Source organism: Phyllostomus hastatus, unplaced genomic scaffold, assembly GCF_019186645.2.
Source record: "Phyllostomus hastatus isolate PE091 unplaced genomic scaffold, TTU_PhHast_1.1 phas_contig_38, whole genome shotgun sequence".
NCBI classification, from domain to species: domain Eukaryota; kingdom Metazoa; phylum Chordata; class Mammalia; order Chiroptera; family Phyllostomidae; genus Phyllostomus; species Phyllostomus hastatus.
In genome coordinates, this window is record NW_025333869.1 from 3,260,166 (window position 1) to 3,281,719 (window position 21,554).

Here is a 21,554-nt window from a genome sequence, read left to right on the forward strand (position 1 = left end):
TTGAGAAAGAAAAAAACAGAAGGTTTCACTATACCTGACATCAAACTATAATGCAGGGCCATGGTAATGAAAACAGTGTGGTACCAGCAGAAGAACAAACACATAGAATAATGGAACAGAATGGAGAGCTCAGAAATAAACCCATGTCACTGTGGTCAATTAATATTTGACAAAGAAGGCAAGAACATAAAATGGAGTAAACATAGTCTCTTCAGTGAATGGTGTTGGAGATATGGACAGCTATATGCAACAAATGAAATTCGACCACCAAATTACACCATACACAAAAATAACTCAAGATGGATAACAGCTTTAAATATAAGTCTTGACAACATAAAAACCCTAGAAGAGAATATAGACAGGAAAATTTCAGATATTCCATGCAGCAATATTTTCAGCAATACTTCACTTCCCCTAGGGCAAGAGACATAAAAGAAAGAATAAAGAAATGAAACTACATCAAATGAAAATGCCTCTTCATGGCTAGAGAAAAACATCAACCAAACGAAAAGGGGACCAATTGTATGGGAAAACATATGCAAATGATATCTCAGACAAGGGTTGATCCAAAAATATATGAAGAACTCACATGACTCCACACCAGAAAGACAAACAATCCAATTAAATATTGGACAAAGGACATGAACAGACACTTCTCCAAGGAGAACATACAGATGGCCCAGTGACACATGAAAAAGTGCTCAGCATCACAAGCCATCAGAGAGATGCAAATTAAAACCACAATGAGACACCATTTCACACTGGTCAGAATGGCCATCGTAACCAAATCCACAAACAAATGCTGGTGAGGTGGTGGAGAAAAGGGACCCCTGTACACTGTTGGTCAAAATGCAGACCGGTGCAGCCACTGTGGAAAATGGCAAGGAATTTCATAAAAAAACTAAAGATGGAACTCCCTTTTGATCCAGTCATCCCATGGCTGGGATTATACCCTAAGAATCCTGAAACACCAATTCAAAAGAATGTATGTACCCCAATGCTCAAATCAGCATTATTTACAATAGCCAAGTACTGGAAACAGCCTAAGTGTCCATCAATAAACGGGTGGATAAAAAAACTGTGGTACATTTATGCAATGGAATACTACGCAGCAGAAAGAAAGAACTCACTCTTATCCTTTGTGACTGCATGGATGGAACTGTAGAGTATTATACTAAGAGAAGTAAGGCAAGCCATGAAAGGCAAACACCATATGATATCACCTCTGAGTGGAACCTAATGAACAAAACAAACAAAGGGGCTGAATAGAACCAGAGATATGGAACTAAGTTACAAATCACAGTGACTGGAGGGAAGGTGAGGGCGGGATAACAGGGGAAGGAAGAGAAGGGGCAAGTAAGGAACATGTAAAAGGATCATGTAAAGGATACATATAAAGAATCCCTGAGCAGGTACCACAGGGTGGTGATTGACTGTGGGACTGAGGTTTTATGGAATGGTTAGTGTAGGGAGAGGATGTGGAAAAATTTGGGACCACTGTAATTGAACAACAATAAAAAAATAAAATAAATTCCCAATGGTGCCTTATATTTTATCAGGATTGCTCTAGCTACCACATTCTGGAGTGAATGTACAAGAGGAAGGATAGAAGCAGGAAGACCAATCAAGATGTTCTGCAGTAATCCATGTGTGATAAGATGCGTACTCAGCACAGAATGGTTAAATTGGAGATTGTACTTAGTTGTTGGATTCTTGGTATATTGTAAAGGTAAAGTCACCAGGAATTTCCTGACAGGTTGGATATAAAAAATAGAAAATGAGAGGAGATAACGATATGCCTGAGGTGTTTGGTTGGCTTAATCAGCTTTAAGGATGGAATGGTCATATATTAAGATAAAAACAAGGCAGTTTGTTTTAAAGGGTGGATCATGAGCTTTCTCATGGTCATGCTACATTTGAGATGTTTAGTAGGCATCCAAATGGATATATCAGAGAGGCAGCTGGAGTTCAAGAGCAATGTCTGAATCTTTGATGTAAATTTTGGAGTTGTTGGCCAATGATGGCATATTGGTCAAGGTACAGTCAGGAAATAGGAACCATAGAGTAATTTGAACAGGAAAAGTTTATATTAACAATTATTAACTACAACAGAGAATTGGAGCAACAAGGTATGAGCTACAAAAAAAAACTTCAAAGAATATGATAGAAGATCTAAGGAGTAGCCACTACCCTAGAGCATAGAAAGGGCCCAGGAAGAGTCCCCTCTTCCCTCTACCCAGCAGGGTTCTACACCCCATTGGAGGAGTATGGCCATGGCCTACTGGTGCTGGGAGTCCCTGTGGCACTGTACCACTGGAACTTATTGATAATCTTTCTCTAGGTGTTGGGAAAGGGGAGGTGTTTCAGAAGAGTCACTTCATGACAAGCCTGCTGGGACATGGTGGGGAGAATGAGTAAGGGTGTTGCTGGCCAGCAAGTACTGGAAGCATCAGTCCGGGAGAAGTCGCCCACCTGCAGAAAGCAGAGCAGAACCAGAAAGAAAATCTGCTTATTCCTGCAAAGTCTCTCCATCTCCCTCTACTGACAAAACTTAACATCATGCTAGAGTGAAAGGAAAAATATTTTAAGGGCCCAACTCCATTTTTGCCTAGTGGGCAATGAAGAATGAATTTGTAGGAGAGATATAAAAATTGATAACCAATACAGATGGCATATAAAAATATAAGACAGAATAACAACACCCAAGATAGGGAATAAATATAGACACAGAAGAAAAAAAGAATAAAGTCTTACTTAAATAGGTCAGGTAGGAGTGGAAGTACCAGTAAATGCCACTGAGAGGAAAATAAGTCGGGCTAGTAGGTGGTGTTCTGAGAGCAAAGTGAACCTAAAACAGTATAGGAGAGGAACCAGAGAACACATCGACAATTCTTGTGAAATTTTGTTACAAGGTAATGTAGAGAAAAGGTGTAGCATCTGGTATAGGAAATGGGGTCAAGAGGAGTTTATTTGTTTTGAAGATGAAAGAAATAACTGCATGCTGTAGGATGATGAGAATAGTAAAAACTGATGATGTTGGGAAAAGAAGAGACTAGCTTCTGGAGAGATGCCCTGGAGATAATAGGATCCAGCATTCAAGTGCAGGATTTGTTTAGGTGGACACAATAAGTTCATCTACTGTAATAAGCAGGGAGCAGAAGAGGGCATTAATAAATATGGTGGCAGAAGTTGGCAGTGGTGAGAGTTTCTACATCCATTTCCATAGTGAAGTAGGATGGGTGGGTAGTGAGGAAGACTAAAGGGAGAAGAGAGGTAAGAAATACTCATTTGGAAGAATGGCTTAGACCAAGCAAAGGTTAGAATTATTAAAGTGAGGGCATTCAGCGTGATTCTGGGTTTTCCCCTAGCCATGTTTAGTTGCACTGCTGTAGCATAGAGGTGGAGAATTGGGTTTCTCCAGCATTCTCATTTTACTAAGCAGATGTGGTGAGGTGACAGGGAGATGAGGGAGTTAAGAAAATATGCAGGAGACTCCTGATAATGATTTTCCATAGAGTGTAAGCTAGTTTACTAGGGAGGGAGGGGAAGTCATCAAGGGAGGAAGGTAGTAAGATGTGGGTTGGAGGTACAGGTAAGGGTACAGGACTTTTGGTTTCTGGGAGTAACCTGGAAAGTTAGGAGGTGGTAGTCAGAGTGGGATGTTTCAGGGTTTGCAGACCTTAGACCTAACAAGTTCTGGGGTATGACTACAAGGGCTGTGAGATATGTGGAGCCAAGCAAGCAGATGTTAGAAGGATTATCTGTACACTGAAATCTACAAGAAGATAGATGGATAGCATTCAAGTTATAAAATTATAAGCACTTCACAGATGAGGAAAGTGTGCACCCTGGAAGGTAGCCTCTCTAGTATAGCAGAATGTATAGTGACACTCAGTGGGATACCTGTGACATACAGAGGGAGAAAAAAGGCTTACTGTAAGGGCATGAAGTATGGGGGCGGGTTTTAATTACTAGAGCGCACTCAAGTTTTGTGGGGCAGAAGAACTGTGCCCTGTGGGGCAGTGGTAGAATACTGAAAACCTCCAAGACAAGAGGTAGGTAGAAACTCTGTAGGCACAAGAGCATCCACCTCACCCGAGAAAGGGGTTAGATAACCTCCAAGGCAGTCCTTCATGTGGGAATGGACAAATTTGTGCCAGAAGAAACCTGCAAGAGGCTGCATTCTTTCATGGAAAGCCCCTTTCCCAGGAACAGAGAAAGGCAGAGGCATTTCATGTTGAGTCAGCTTATCCTTGCCCTCAGAGTCGGTTTGTCCTGGCAAAGGAGGGAATTATAGCATGAATGGAGCCCAAGAAATGTCCATCTTTGTCCCCTTTAAGGTTGACCAAGCAGATAAGTCACAGTGACCCAATTGAGTGACATTCCACTAGGCCAGTTTGGGGACGGGGACGGTGCCTCTCGGATGAACAGAACAAAATGTTACTCCAGGCTTTGTCTAACACCAAGGAAGAGGTGCCAGGCTGCACTGTCATCATGGCCTCCCTGGTCACTCTGGCGTCTGTAGCACAGTATGCTGGGAATCTCACATCGGACGTATAGTACCATATTTTGCCGTGTAAAATGCACTCCCGTGTGTAACCCACACTCACATTTTTGGTCCAAACTTTCAGGAAAATATCTTTCATTTTAACTTTTTAATTCGATAATTTATTCATTCATTCATTATTCATTTATTTATTTATTTATATTTGTAAAGATTTTATTTTTAGAGAGAGGGGAAGGGAGGGAGAAAAAGGGAGACAAACATCAATGTGTGGTTGCCTCTCACAAGCTCCCTACTGGGGACCTGGCCGGCATCCCAGGCATGTGACCTAACTGGGAATTGAACCTGTGACACTCTGGGTCACAGGCTGGCACTCAATCCTAACAAATCCACTGAGCTACACCAACCAGGGCTAATTATTTATATTTGGATACTTATTTTTATATTATAAAGAAATTTTAGCATTCTTTTGAACATACTGTGGTTCAAGAAATCCAATGTTACAAAAAATATATAAACACAAAAACAGATACTAGGTATTTACTCATATACAATGCACATCCTTATTTCCCCCCCCCCCAAAATTTTGGGAAAAACCATTGGCCATTATACACAGCAGAATACGGTAATTGCTGTGGCGGGCGGTCCCAGTGCCGCTCTTTCCGTGGGCAGTCAGGGCGGCTGGGAACAAACGCTTCGCCCAGACGTCACTCGCGCCCAACCATTAGCCAATCACAAGTCTTCCTTGTGGTTCTACCTGGAAAGTCCTCCCCCACGGGTCTCTTTCTTCTGCCCTCGCCTTGTTTCCGGTCCTTGGTTACAGTACTCGCTTAAGGCGTCCTTCCTTTTCCGGCTATCCTCCACGCGGGCCTGAGGGAGAGTAGCAGTTGTAAACTAGGTAAGTGCCTGTGGCCTGAGGGAGGAGGCGGTAATGGGGTCTCTGGAGTTGGGGCGCTGGGAGGGTCGCGTGTGAAGCGCCTAAGGTCCTCGTTCAGTCTCTCGGGCAATCTCCTCCCGACGAGTGACTCAGCGGCAGCTGCGGGGTAAGTGCTCCGAAGTCGTTGGAGTGGCTAATGAATTTGTAATGAGACCCTAGACTCGGGGAAAAGATGGGATGGAGAGTTGAGTGGTCATTTCATGGCGGAATAATACTAGCCGGTGATTTAGACTTGAGCCACATCTCTTTAATTCCAAAATGCGTTTTCTCCCCCCTCATCTCCGCCTCCGAAAAGAAGACAGTCATCAAGTACGTACAAGTTTGAAACCAAAGTGTAGAGAAGAAAAGTAATGGCCTAGAGTCACGTACCTATTTAGTTTCAAAGTGCTCCTGGAATCCAGCTCTCCTAACTCCCGAGTACTATTTCTTGATGTTATGTGGTGTATATCGACTTGCTAAATATTCCTGCTGGTGTGTGTGGAAATCCGACTGACCTACTGTGTAACCTTCTGATGTGGGCCTTACTGCATGGCTCTGAAGACATTAGTTTGAATTTCTCCACTGGTCAGATCATAGCTGTAGTCATCTCCTGGCACAGTGCTTAGCACATCATAGGCAGACACATATTTTCTGAACTGAAGTTAATTCAGTAACGCAATTTGATGACATGATCCCCCGTTCCCCCTTTTGCTAACCATATTCTTATGCAGCCTGATTTCCTTAAAAAACTAAACCTAGTGGTTCCCAATTTATGGGGCATGAATTATTAGGAAGTTCAGAGATCATGAGGGTCTCTAGGCATCATCCACAACCAACCAACCAAACAGAGGTAGTATTGTTTTTTAAATGTGCATGGGTGATTATAATTTAGAAGTTCTACAGAATCAAGAAAAATAATACTGCTATCATGTTGGAGGGTTGTTAAAATGCTTTAATTTTTTAAAATAAAATATCTTAAAAATAGTGTACATTTGGAGCCACTTCTTTAGTCCAATTGATACTTAGGGCTGAGCCTGTCCAGTATGGTGACTCCTAGCCACATATGACTATTTAAATTTAGAATTGAATTAATTAAAATTTTCAGTTTCTCAGTTTCACTTGGTACAGCATGTGACTAGTGGCTACTGTGTTGAAAAGTATAGCTGTAGATGTTTCCATCATTGTAGAAATGGAACAATGTTGATGTAGAAACTTAAGATGAATAGGTAGTAACCTAAGCAGAGGTAACTTAATTTATAGCATAGCAGAGCATGAATTTGGGCATAATATTAAGTAGTGCCTACTCATGTTGGGTGAACAAATACATAACTTTTTAAAGAAAAAAAATGAAATTTACTGTTTTTCCCTGGGTGTTGTCTGGATTATAAAATACTTCCCCCACCCCCATCTCATTCATTGTAGGTTAGAGTTACTTGTGAATTGGTAAAAAAAGTCACCATGGAAGCTAAGGACCAGAAGAAACACAGAAAGAAAAACAGTGGGCCCAAACCTGATAAGAAAAAGAAACGACATTTGCAAGATCTCCAACTTGGTGATGAAGAAGACACCCAGAAGAGAAACCCCAAAGCTTTTGCAGTCCAATCTGCTGTACGGATGGCTCGATCCTTTCACAGGTACGTTTAGCTGGATTCTAGTGGTTCTTTCATTTTTTTTTCTTTTTAAACAGTAAGAGTTTCTTCAGGTGATTTTTAGATTTATGAGTCTGTTCAGCTCTGATGGACATGGGGATGCATGCCATATTTCTTTTATAAAAATATAAGAAATATTTCCTGTGGAAGCTGCCTTGCCACCAGCATCTGTATACTGATTGGCTTTTTTTTTCCCCCCAAGAAAAAAAGCTTAGTAGTAGTTTTTCTTTATAAAATTTATATACCTGTAAACTTTAAAGAATTTCTATGGTAATCAGTGTGCTTATTTTTTTTTCCCTCTGGGTATGTTTTATATAGTTGTAATGTGTAATATTAAACAGCTTTATTTAATGAATCCTTACTATGTACCAAGAAGTATACTTTAAACATGATTGAATTATATTCTCCTAGTAGGAGAGCCAAATTTTAACTCCATAGTCTCTGTTCTTACTCATTATGATTCACTGTCTCCATGTATGTCCTTTTTCTTTTTAACTACTGTAATCAACTAATAAAACTATACAATATTCTACACTGTTGAAGTGGTTATTTGGGCTGGAGCCAGAAGTTAACAAGTCAATTGTATCTATATATTGTCCACTCTGCTCTCTTTAAAATCTTTACTTATAAGGATAATGCCTTTTATATTTTGAAAATGAATATACTTTTTTTTTTTTACAAATAGGACTCAGGATTTGAAGACAAAAAAGCATCATGTTCCAGTAGTTGATCGAACTCCACTAGAGCCCCCTCCAATAGTGGTGGTGGTGATGGGACCTCCAAAAGTTGGAAAGAGCACTTTGATTCGGTGCCTCATTCGGAACTTCACCAGGCAGAAGCTGACGGAAATCAGAGGCCCTGTAACAATTGTGTCAGGTGGGAGGGTGCTACCCAAGACTAACATGGCAGGTGGTGTTGTCTGAGAAGCATGCTTGTCTTTGTTGAACTTTTTTTTTAATCCTCACTTGAGGATACATTTATTGATCAGAGAGAGAGAGAGAGAGAGAGAGAGAGAGGGAGGGAGAGAGAGGGAGAGAGAGGGAGAGAGGGAGAGGCGGTGGGGATGTTGGGGGGAGAGATATCAATGTGAGAAACATCAATTAGTTTCCTCCTGTATGCGTCCCAAGCAGGGATCAAACCTACAATCTAGATATGTGGTATGTTCCCTGACTAGGGATGGAATCCTTAACCTTTTGGTGTGTGGGACAATGCTCCAACCAACTGACTCACACAGGGCTATTGAACCATTTTTTTAACTGGTAAATACTAAAGTAATACTGTCACTTCATACTACCTCTCTTGTAGTTTTACTAAGTTGGCTGTAGCTTCAGAAAAAGATTCCTAGAGATAATAATGATGTAGATGTATACCTTATTCTGACTGCAGTGTGGATATGCTAGGTATGCTCCTCTGAAAGGCTTGGCAGTCTGGGCATGCTGGCTTGGTTGTGGGAGCACCTTCATTTAACAGATAGCAGGTACTTCCATTGTGGAAGTAAGGGAGTTTTTCTCTTTTTTTTTTTCCTGTAAGAGTTTATCTGCTTTGGAAGATAGTACCCTGTCTAAATTTGAAGGAAGATGAAACAGATTCTTAAAATGACAGTGGTAGACTCTGACCTTTTTTTTTTTTTAAATTTATTTATTTTTAGAGAGAAGAGAAGGGAGGGAGGAAGAGAGGGAGAGAAACATCATTGTGTGGTTGCCTTTTATGTGGCCCTCACTGGGGACCTGGCCTGCAACCCAGGCATGTGCCTTGATTGGGAATTGAACCGGCAACACTTTGCTTCTCAGCCTGTGCTCAATCCACTGAGCTATACCAGCCAGGGCAGAATCTGAAATTTTATTGTAGCTAATGTACAGTTGACCCTGGAACTGCATAGGTCTACTTATGTGTGGATTTGTTTTGATAAATGTACAGTTAGCTCTCTGCATTCCTAGGTTTCACGTCTGATTCAACCAACCATGGATCAAAAGAGTATTTTTGATCTGCGGTTAGGAGTCTGCATGTGGATGCCAACTGTGTGCATTGTCATATGCCATTTTATGTAAGGCAGTTGAGCACCTGTGGATTTTGATATCTATGGGCATTTTGGAACCAATTCCTCATGGATACCAAGGGATGACTGAAGTTTTGGGGGAGTCAGAAATTATATGCAGATTTTCCACTGCTCAGAGATGTAGTTCTAACCTCCTCATTCAAGAATCAGCTGTAGTAGGACTGAGGCTTTTCTTTGTTTTTAAGACATTCTATTATGATTTTTTAGCTATAATGGAAACAGGATGCTTTGATAGAGATAGAAGTATTAGCCCACTGCAGAACAGCAGGATCAGGGTCATGAAACCTACCTGTTTGCCCATTTTAGTTGGAATTTTACCTGCTTGAGCACTTTATTCATGTGAGTAGGCTTCTGGTAATGTTTTAAAATTAGAGAACATAGCACAAAAACCAAGATGGGATATATCTTATCAGTTTTTGCCTATAAAAATGAACATTTTGCCTACTCCTTCCTGTAAGTATATATGGTGTTTTACTGGATGCAGTTAAAAAATGTTAATTAGAGTTAATGGATATATTTTTTTCAAGATTTCTTTAAAAGTAAAATTTTTATCTTTTTCACTTACAGGTAAAAAGCGTAGACTCACCATTATTGAATGTGGATGTGACATTAACATGATGATTGACCTGGCTAAAGTAGCAGATTTGGTAAGGTGGTGTAGGCAGTAGAATTTTTGATGGGGACTTAGACCAGTGTAGTCCCATGTTGATTATTTATCCCATGTTGAAGAGAAGGAAGGTTTATAATTACTAGAGAAATGTATTATCAGGGATGTAACAGGTGTTTGAATTGATGATGATGGTCATGATAACTATTTTTATAATAAAAATAGATGGTGCACAATGAATTTTAAAATCTAAAAGCAAATCATAGGACAGAGAAAACCTTTAACAATCATAGCTAATAAAAGCCCATTGAGATACATACGTGCATACATACATACATACATACATACAAGATTAAGTACCATTACTTGGTTTCTTACTGGGCACTGTGTTTTCTACAACTTTAGCTTATCAAATCCCCTAGTCTGCCTTAGAGATAAATAGGAATTATCTCCAGTTTACATATGATGAAATCAAGGATCCCAGTTAAATAATAATTAAAGTTAAATAAAGTTAATAAAGTTAAATAATTTTTAGGGGGTGGGAGCTCTGCTCTTGGATGATTCCAGAACCATCCTCCATTCTAAAAGATTGTGATAAAATAAATACATGGATTGCCTTTGAGGAGTTGTGAGAGCTTATAATAAAAAAATGTACATAGTACTCAACATACGGAAATTGTGCAGCTTCAGTTGCATTTACAGACATGCTAGTGTTCATCAATTATTTTTTAAACTAGCAAAAGTAAAGCCAAAGTGAAAAATAAGTTAAGCCATATAAAGAGTGGGGAAACAAGACATTTTTTCTTATTGTTGTTCAGTTACAGTGTTTCAAAGTTTTCCTTTTGCTTTTCCCTACCCTGCCCCACCTCAGAGTCAATCCCCACCCTATTGTCCTTGCCTATGAGTCCTCTGTTCATGTTTCTTGACTTGCCCTGACCCTTACTTTCCCCATTTTCCCCCTCCACCCTCCCTCTGGTCACTCACAGTTCTTTATTTCCATGTCTCTGATTCTATTTTGCTTGCTTGTTTGTTTTGTTGATTAGATTCTTGTTATAGGCGAGATAATATGGTGTTTGTATTTCACCACCTAGCTTTTTTCACTTAGCATAATACTCTCCAATTCCATCCATGCTGTCACTAAGGGTAGGAGTTCTTTCTTTCTGCTACATAGTATTCCATTGTGTAAATGAACCACAGTATTTTGATCTGCTCATTTGCTGATGGACACTTAGGCTGTTTCTAGCACTCAGCTATTGTAAATAATGCTACTGTGAATATTGGGGTGCATAGTTTCTCTGATACAGGTGATTCAGGATTCTTAGGGTATAATCACAGCAGTGGGATCACTGGATCAAAAGGCAGTTCCATCTTGAGCTTTTTGGTGAAATCCCATACTGTTTTCCACAGTGGCTGCACCAGTCTGCATTCCTACCAACAGTGTACTAGGGTTCCCTTTTCTCTACAACCTCACCATCACATGTTTGTTGATTTATTAATGATGGCCATTCTACCTGATGTGAAGTGGTATCTCATTGTGGTTTTAATTTGCATCTTTCCAATGGCTAGTGATGTTGGGTACTTTTTCATGTGTCACTGGGCCATCTGCATGTCCTCCTTGGAGAAGTGTCTGTGCAGGTTCTTTGCCCATTTTTTAAATGAATTGTTTGTATTCCTGGAGTGAAGTCATGTGGGTTCTTCATATATTTGAGATCAAACCATTGTCTGAGGTATCATTTCCAAATATGTTTTCCCATAGAGTTGGTTCCCTTTTCATTTTGTTGATGTTCTTTTTAGCATTGCAAAAGCTTTTTAATTTTGCTGTAGTCCCATTTGTTTATTCTTTCTTTTATATCCATTGCCCTAGAGCAGGAGCATCAAACTCATTTTCACCAGGGGCCACTTCACCCTTGCAGTTTCCTTCAAAGGGCCGAAATAATTTTAGGACTGTATAAATGTAACTACACTTTTAACTGTTAAAGAGTTGAAGAAATTGTATTCGGCCCTTTAGAGGCAACTGTGAAGCTGATGTGGCCCCCGTTAAAATGAGTTTGACACCAGTGCCCTAGAGAATGTATCGGTGAAAATATTGCTGCATGGGATATCTAATTTTTCTGCTTATGTTCTCCTCTGGGACTTTAATGATGTCACTTCCTTTTTAAATTTTTATGTATGTATGTATGTATTTTTTATTGTTCTCAACTACAGTTTTCTGCCTTTTCCCCCCACCCCTCCCCACCACCCCAGCCCTTCCCAGATCCTTCTCCTGTTTCCACCCCCAGTTGTTATTATCCATGTGTCCATTTACAGGATTATATAATCCCGTAAACCCTTCACCCTTTGCCCCTATTATTTCCTCCCCTTCCCCCTCTGGTCACTGTCAGCCTGTTCTAAATTGCAGTGTTTTTGGTAATATTTTGCTTGCTTGTTCATTTTGTTGATTAGGTTCCAGTTAAAGGTGAGATCATATGGTATTTGTCTTTCACTGCCTGGCTTATTTCACTTAGCATAATGCTCTCCAGTTCTATCCATGCTGTTGCAAAGGGATAGGAGCTCCTTTTTTTCTCCTGTGTAGAATTCCATTGTGTAAGTGTACCATAGCTTTTTGATCCTTTCATTTACTGATGGACACCTAGGTTGCTTCCAGCACTTGGCTACTGTAATTCTGCTCTTATGAACATTGGGGTGCATGGGTTCTTTTGGATTGGTGTGTTAGGGTTCTTAGGATATAATCCTAGCAGTAGAATTGCCGGGTCAAAAGGCAGGTCTATTTTGAGATTTCTGAGGAAATTCCATACTGTTTTCCATAGTGGTTGCACCAGCCTGCAATCCCACCGACAGTGTAGTAGGGTCCCCTTTTCTCACAACCTCTCCAACACTTGTTTGGTGCTTTGTTTATGATGGCCATTCTCACTGATGTGAGATGGTATCTCATTGTGGTTTTAATTTGCATCTCTGATGGCTAGCGATATTGAGCATTTTTTCATATGTCTCTGGATTCTCTGTATGTCTTCCTTGGAGAAGTGTATGTTCAAGTCCTTTGCCCATTGTTTAGTTGGGTTGCTTGTCTCCTTAAGAGTGGAGTCGTGTGAGTTCTTTATATGTTTTGGATATCAATCCCATTTCTGATGTATCATTGGCAAATATGTTTTCCCATATAGTTGGTTCTCTTTTCATTTTAATGCTGTTTTCTTTAGCTGTGCAGAAGCTTTTTATCTTGATGAGATCCCATTTGTTTATTCTTTCCTTTATATCCCTTGCTCTAGGGGACATATCAGTGAAAATATTGCTGTGTGGAATATCTGAGATTTTCCTGCCTATGTTCTCCTCTAGGACTTTAATGGCATCACGGCTTACATTTAGGTCTTTTATCCACCTTGAATTTATTTTTGTGTGTGGTGTAAGTTGGTGGTCAAGTTTCATTTTTTTGCACGTAGCTGTCCAGATCTCCCAGCACCATTTGTTGAAGAGACTATTTTTACTCCATTTTATGTTGCTGCCCCCTTTGTCAAATATTAATTGACCATAGAGACTTGGGATTATTTCTGTGCTCACTATTCCGTTCCATTGTTCCATGTGTCTGTTCTTAAGCCAGTACCAGGCTGTTTTGATTACAGTGGCCTTATAATACAGTTTGATATCAGATATTGTGATCCCTCCTACTTTGCCCTCTTTCTCAGAATTGCTGCATCTATTCAGGGTTATTTATGGTTCCATGTAAGTTCATGAAGTGTTCTATATCTGTGTAATATGCCATTGGTAATTTAATAGGTATTGCACTGAATCTATACATTGCTTTGTGTAGTGTGGACATTTTGATGATGTTAATTCTTCCAGTACATGAACACGGTATACGTTTCCATTTGTTTGTCTTCCTTAATTTCTTTCTTCAGTGTTGTGTAGTTTTCTGAGTATACATTACTACCTCCTTTGTTAGGTTTATTCCTAGGTATTTTATTTTTCTTGTTGCTATAGGAAGTGGGATTATTTTTCCTGATATCTGTTTCTGATATTTCATTGTTGGTGTACAAACATTCCTTTGATTTCGGAATATTGAGTTTGTATTCCGCTGTTTTGCCAAATTCATTTCTTAGGTCAAGCATTTTTTTGGTGGCGTCTAAGGGTTTTCTGTGTACACTATCATGTCATCTACAATGACAGTTTTGCTTCCTCCTTTCTAATTAGGATGCCTTTTATTTCTTTTTCTTGTCTGATTGCTGTGACTAAGACTTCCAATACTATGTTGAATAGAGGTGGTGTTAGTGGACATCCTTGTCTTCTTCCTGATCTTAGTGGGAAATCTTTTAGTTTTTGCCCATTGAGTATGATGTTCACTGTAGGTCTCTAATATATGGCCCTTATTATGTTGAGGAATGCTCCCTCTATTCCCAGTTTGTTGAGTGTTTTACTCATAAATGGATTTCTTACCTTATCAAATGCTTTTTCTGCACCTATTGATGTGATCATGTGATTTTTGTGTTTCCTTTTGTTTATGTGATGTATTGCATTTATTGATTTGTGAATATTTTATCATCCTTGCATCCCTGGGACAAATCCTACTTGCTTATGATGTATGGTCTTTTTAATGTATTGCTGGACGTGGTTGGTCAATATTTTGTTGAGAATTTTAGCATTATGTTCATCAGTGATATTGGCCTGAAGTTTTCTTTGGTGTGTCTTTATCTGGTTTTGGGATTAGGTTGATGTTGGCTTCATAAAAAGAGTTTGGGAGTCTTCCATCTTCTTGGATTTTTGGAATAGTCTGAGAAGGATAGAGATTAGCTCTTCCCTAAATGTTTTGAAAAATTCTCCTGTGAAACTATGTGGTCTAGTACTTTTGTGTGCTGAGAGTTTTTTGATTAGTTCTCTAATTTCATAAGCTGTTATTGGTCTGTTCAGGCTTTCTGCTTGTTCTTCATTCAGTTTTTTTAAAAAAAGATTATATTTTTCTGGAAATTTGTCCATTCACCTAGGTTTTCAAATTTCTTGGCACGTGGTTCGCAGTAATTTCTTACAGTCCTTTGTATTTCTGTGGTATCAATTGTAATCTCTCCTCTTTTATTTCAGATTGTGTTTTCTTGGGTACTCTATCTTTTTTTTTTCTTGGTGAGTCCACTTACAGTCTTGTCAATTTTGTTTATCTTTTCAAAGAACTAGCTGCTGGATTTATTGGTCCTTAGAATTGTGCTTTTAGTTTCTATGTTGTTTAATTCTGCTCTGATCTTGGTTATTTCCTTCCTTTTACTTGCTCTGGGCTGTCTTTGTTCCTTGGGTTCATGTAGGTGTAGGGGTAGGTTGTTTATTTGAAATGTTTCTATTTTTTTTTAGTAGGCCACTATGTCTATGAACTTCCCTCTCACGACTGTCTTCACTGTGTCCCATAAATTTGGGGTTGTAGTGAGTTCATTTTCATTTGTTTCCAGAAACCTTTTTTTTTTTTTAAAGATTTTATTTATTTATTTTTAGAGAGGGAAGGTAGGGAGAGAGAGAGAGAGAGAGAGAGGGAGGGAGAGAAACATCAATGTGCGGTTGCTGGGGGTTATGGCCTGCAACCCAGGCATGTACCCTGGCTGGGAATTGAACCTGCAAGGCTTTGGTTCACAGCCCACGCTCAATCCACTGAGCTACGCCAGCCAGGGCTTTGTTTCCAGAAACTTTTTGATTTCTTCCTTGATCTCATTCTTGACTCATTCATTGTTTAATAGCAGGCTATTCAATCTCCATGATTTTGAGTGCTTTGGGTTTTTTCCCTTGGCGTTGGTTTCTAGTTTCAGTCCCTTGTGGTCAAAGAAAATGCTTGATATGATTTCAGTTTTCTTGAATATGTTGAGGCTTATTTTGTGTCCTTGTCATGTGGTCTGTCTTTGAAAATGTTCCATGTGCATTTGAAAAGAATGTGTATTTTGCTGCTTTTTCAGGAAAGGTTGTATATATATCCTTTAAGTCCATTTGATTTAGGACATTGTTCAGTGCTGCAGTATCTTTGTTGATATTTTGTTTGGAAATCTGTCCATTTTTGACAGTGTGGTGTTGAAAACCCCTCCTATAATTGTGTTGTTGTCAATAACTTTCTTGAAGTTTTCTAAGATTTTCTTTATGTTTTTGGGTGCTCCTATGTTGGGTGTGTATATATTTACAATGTTTATGTCTTGATGGATTCTTCCCTTGAGTATTTTGAAGTGACCTTCTGCATCTCTTTTTATGGCCCTTTTTTAAAATTTTCCTTTGTTTCATATGAGTATTGCTACTGTGGCTTTTTTTTTTCTTGTCCGTTTGCTTGGAATACTTGTTTCCACCCCTTCACTTTCAGTCTGTATAGATCTTTAATTCTGAGGTGGGTCTCTTGTAGACAGCATATGCGTGGATCTTGCTTTCTTATCCATTCAGCTATTCTATGTCTTTTGATTGGAGCATTTAATTCATTTATGTTTAAGGTTATTATTGATAGGTACTTATTCATTGCCGTTTTTTTGTACCTGTGCTCCTGTCTCCGCTACTCTTTTCCTTTCTTTTCTTAAAGCAGTCCCTTTAGCATCTCTTGCAGAGCTAGTTTGGTGGAGGTGTATTCTTTTAGACTTGTTTTGTCTGTGAAGCTCCTTATTTGGCCTTCCATTTTAATTTAGAGCCTTGCTGGATAAAATAGTCTTGGTTGCAGGCATCTGGTTTTTGTTACTTGGAATAATTTCTTGCCGTTCTTTTCTGGCTTGGAGGGTTTCCATTGAGAAGTCAGCTGCTGGCCTTATCTGAGCTCCCTTGTATGCTACTTCCTGTTTCTCCCTTGCTGCCTTTAAGATTCTCTCTTTGTCTTGGAATTTTGCCATTTTGATTATGATGTGTGTGGAAGTGGGCCTCTTTGGGTTCCTCTGATTGGGACTCTCTGTGTTTCCTGTATTTGTGTCACTTTTTCTCTCATCAAATTAGGGAAGTTTTCCATCATTACTTTTTCAAACAGGTTTTCTATCCCTTGCTCTTCTTCTGGTGTCCCTGTTATGTGTATATTGTTACATTGCATGTTGTCTTGCAGTTCCTTTACCACCTGTTCTGTCTTTCTGAGTTTCTTTTCCTTTTCTTGTTCTATCTGGGTGTTTTTTTCTACCTTATCCTTCAGCCTACAGATTTGATCCTCTGCTTCATCCATCCTGCTTGTAATTCCTTCTAATGTGTTTTTTATTTCCGAGATTTTATTGCTCATTTCTTCCTTGTTTTGTTATAGTTTCTATTTCCTTTTTCATGCTGATGTAGTTCTCACTCAGCGTCCTTGCAGTTGTCTGTGAGTTCCTTGAACATCTTCATAACCATTCTTTTGAATTCTATATCTGATAGTTTGGTTACTTCCATGTCATTTAGCTCTTTTAGTAGGGAGTCTTCTATTCCTTACAATTGCATGTTCTTTTTTTGTCTCTCCATTTTAGATGACTCTTTGTTTTTTTCTGCATTTGCTGATGTTTTGTTTTGTTAGCTATCTTTGTAGGGTGAACTTGTAAGAATTCTGTGGGGTTCAGTGGTATGTTCTGTTTGATCTCCTTGTCCTGACCCTCTAAGTTTGCCCTTTCTTCTGTTTGTGTGGGCTCTCTTGTTGTCCTTGGGTTTTCACCTTTTGGTGGTTCCTTTGTTGGTGGTTTTTCTCCTCCAGTTGGTATACTGATGTTCACAGCTCCCACCTATTCTTGTATGTGGTCAGTGTCAGGGGGTAGGCAAAATGAATTAAGACAGTGGAAGAGTATTTTATGGGATTTAAAATAGCAGCAAGTAGAGAAGAAATAGGAGATTCTTTGGATAAGTATAGAGTTAACTGTCATATTTCACCAAACTAGCCACTTTTTTTTAAAGGGTGAAAGAGAGGAAAGACTCTTGTTTGAGGGGAGGATGATTGTGAGCTGAATCCAGAAAACAGAGCTCTTGTGCAAGGTTAGATGATGAGATATAGTGAGATTAAAGGATAGAAGGTAGGTGTAGTGTGAGAGAGAATAGAGTTAACCACAACAGTAGTAATGCTCAGGATTAAAGGGAAGTGGGCTAAGATTATAGAGGGTTGGTGTTAGTATGTACAATTGTATGGAACAACAATTATTTACAATAGTACTGGAACAACAGTAATATGACAGGAAATATAAGAGTTGGATAACCAGAATAGAAAGTACCCGATCAACAGTTGTATGTTATTGGAACTTGAGTGAAGTGAAAGAAGGAAAATTAAAATACAATGAAGAAAGAATAAGGAAATAATGCAATTAAACAGAGAAATAATATGAGCAAAACTAAACATAAGGAAGAGAAATTAAAAAATACTAACGAAAGTGCTAAAAATAGTGAAAAAATAATATTAATATTACATTATTAATAATATTAATATTACAATATTAATACAAACAATAAAATGCCAGCTCTATGGGATAGCAAAATGACATTTGTCTCAGTTTCTCAAGTTTTGGGGTAGGTCTTAACCCTCTCCCTTTTGATCTGTCTCTGGACCCTTCATAACTCCACATCTTAGTGTCTCACTTGGGGGGAAGCAAAAAAAGGGAAAAAAAAAAAGAGGAGGAACCAAAAAGAAAGAAGAAATAATAAACCTCTTGCTGACTTTAAAACTGTTCAGCAAGTTCTGCTGCTCTTCCTAGATGCCACAGGAAGGGGGGGGGGGGGGCTGGGCTTTGCTTTTCTCGTTTCCTATGGTTTTGAGAGGATGGGGACCAGGTGTGGGCCACAAGATTCATGGTTTCCTGGCCTCTAACCCATGTCCTCCATGAGCTGCCAGGCTCAAATCAGCCACTTAGCTATGCACAGCATGAGACAAGCTAAGTGGCCGAGTTCCATACTGGGCCACTCAGTCTCTGGGCGTCGGCAATTGAAATCACCCTGGGGCAAGCCAGTCACTGCTGGAGAGTTCCTTCCAAAGCAGCTTCCCAACATTCTTAACAAGTGCAAGGCTTTCCACACAGCCCGACTTTCCAACCAGTGTAGAGACTATCCGAGTCAGGGTCCCACACAGCCCAACTCCTCTCTTCTCCAGGTGTCTCCTGGCATCCCCGTTTCTCTGGTGCTGGCGTCCACAGTCCCAGCGGATGTGTAATGCCTCTGTGTGTCTCTCCCACTTCATCATTATTTTCCCCAGCAACCACCAGCGTCCAGATCCCTCCTGGTGCCACGGTGTTGTCCCTGCTCTGGTAGGGGAGGCAGCTGGTGAGCTAACTCTCCTCCTCATACCCTGCAGCAGGTGCCAGGCCGGTGCCACAGCAGCTCTGGTCCCCTGTGCAGATCCCAGAGACCTTACAGTTAGAGCACAGTATCTTCACTGTTTTTCAGTGTCCTCTGCAAGTTTGGCCTCCAAACTTCATATAAGCTGGGATTCCGTTGGCTGTTCACTCTGTTCCTCAGTCAACCTGCTAGGTGTTCCGGCTGGGCACAGGGAGAACTTGGCTCCACTCCCACCTACCTTGCCGCCTTGGAGAAGCTATTTTCACTCCATTTTATGCTCCTGCCCCCTTTGTTGAATATTAACTGACTATTGACATGGGTTTATTTCTGGGCTCTCTGATCCATTGATTTATGTGTTTGTTCTTGTGCCAGTACCAGACTGTTTTGAATATAGTGGCATTATAATTTAGTTTGATATCAGGTGTTATGATCCCACCTACATTTTTCTTAGAATTACTGATGATATTCGGGGTCATTTATGGTTCCATAGGCATTTTTAAAATATTTGTTCTATATTGGTGAAATATTGTCATTGGTATTTTGATAGGAAGTATATTGATTCTATAGATTTCTTTGGGTAGTATGGACATTTTAATGTTAAGTCTTCTAATCCATGAACATGGTATATGTTTCCATTATTTGTGTCTTCCTTAATTTCTTCAGTGTTGTATAGTTTTCTGAGTACAGGTATTTTATCTCCTTGGTTAAGTTCATTCCTAAATATTTTATTTTTCTTGTTATAGTAAATGGTTTGTTTTTTTTTCCTGATTTCTGTTTCTGATATATCATTGCTGGTGTAGAAAAATGCCTCTGATTTGTGAATTTTTTTTTTAAGATTTATCTATTTTTTAGAGAGGGAAGGGAGGGAGAAAGAGAGAGAGAAACATCAATGTGCGGTTGCTGGGGATCATGGCCTGCAACCCAGGCATGTACTCTGACTGGGAATCGAACCTACAACCCTTTGGTCAATTTGTGAATTTTGACTTTATATCCTGCAGTTTTGCAAAATTTATGTATGGGATTGAGTAGTTTTTTGGGGTAATCTGTAGGTATTTCTGTGTACACTATCATGTTATCTGCAAACGATAGTTTTGCTTCCTCCTTTTCGATTTGGGTGCCATTTTTCTCTTTATTTTTTTAATATATTTTATTGATTATGCTATTACAGTTGTCTCATTTTTATCCCCTTTATTCATCTCTGCTGTGCACCGCGCCCTCCCACCTGCATCCCCCTCCTTAGTTCATGTCCATGGGTTGTACATATAATTTCTTTGGCTTCAAAATTTCTTTTCTTTTTATTAAAAATAATTTATGTATTTTTAGAGAGAGAGGAAGGGAGGGAGAAAGGGAGAGAAACACCAGTGTGTGGTTGCCTTTCATACGCCCCCTACTAGGGATCTGGCCTGCAACCCAGGCATGTGCCCTGACTGGGAATCAAACCAGCGACCCTTTGGTTCACTGGCCTGCTCTCAGTTCACTGAGCTGCACCAGCCAGGTGGCTTGTACATTTCTTACACATTTTTAACCTCCCCATCTATTTTATACCTACCACTTACGCTACTTATTCCGGTGCATTTCCTATCATTCCTCCCTGCCCCCTCCCCTCTGATAACCCTCCAGGTGATCTCCATTTTTGTGATTCTGTTCCTGTTCTAATTGTTTGCTTGCTTTTTTTTTCTTTAAGTTTGGTTGATGTTTGTGAATCTATTGTCATTTTAGTGTTCATATTTTTTATCTTTTTCTTAGATAAGTCCCTTTAACATTTTATATAATTAAGGGCTTGGTGGTGATGAACTGCTTTAACTAGATCTTATCTGGGAAGCACTTTATCTGCCCTTTCATTCTAAATGATAGATTTGCTGGATAGAATAATCTAGGATGTAAGTCCCTGCCTTTCATGACTTTGAATACTTCTTTCCAGCCCCTTCTTGCCTGTAAGTTTCCTTTAAGAAATCAGCCAATAGTCTTTTGGAAACTCCTTTGTAAATAGCTATCTCCTTTTCTCTTGCTGCTTTTAAGATTCTCTCCTTATCTTTAATTTTGGGTAATGTAATTATGATGTTCCTTGGCGTGTGCTACCATGGGTCCAACTTCTTTGGGACTCCCTGAGCTTCCTGGATCCTAGAAGTCTATTTCCTTCACCAGATTGGGGAAGTTCTTCATTATTTTTTCAAATTAAGTTTTCAATTTCTTGCTCTTCCTCTTCTCTTTCTGACAACCCTCTGATTTGAATGTTGGAATGTTGAAAGTTGTCCTGGAAGTTCCTAAACCTTTCCTCATTTTTTGAATTCTTGTTTCTTCATTCTGTTCTGGTTGGATGTTTCTTTCTTCCTTGTGCTCCAAATTCTTGTTTTGAGTCCTAGTTTCCTTCCCTCAATTGTTAGTTCCCTGTATATTTTCTTTTATTTCACTTTGTATAGCCTTCATTTCTTCCTTCGTTTTGCAACTGAGCTCAATCAGTTCTGTGAGCATCGTGATTACCGGTGTTTTGAACTCTGCATGTGATAGGTTACCTATCTCTTCATTGCTTAATAGTAGTTTTTCTGGGTCTTTGAACTGTTCTTTCATTTTGGCCATATTTCTTTGTCTCAGTGCAGGTCTTACATAGTAAGGGGCAGAGCCTTAGGTAT

General features: G+C 39.4%; 1 protein-coding gene across 3 annotated transcripts in view; it reads left to right on the forward strand.

Moving 5' to 3' along the window:
- Nucleotides 1-5,297: 5,297 nt before the first annotated feature.
- Nucleotides 5,298-21,554, forward strand: part of BMS1 (BMS1 ribosome biogenesis factor) — a 49,872-nt gene continuing 33,615 nt past the window's right edge. For 2 of the 3 annotated variants that reach the window (XM_045842168.1, XM_045842170.1), the window contains exons 1-4: nucleotides 5,298-5,402; nucleotides 6,843-7,054; nucleotides 7,755-7,945; nucleotides 9,693-9,772. In XM_045842168.1, the coding sequence (XP_045698124.1) occupies nucleotides 6,879-7,054; nucleotides 7,755-7,945; nucleotides 9,693-9,772 (447 nt within the window). In that variant the 5' untranslated portion in view covers nucleotides 5,298-5,402; nucleotides 6,843-6,878. The other variant, XM_045842169.1, reaches the window with a different exon arrangement.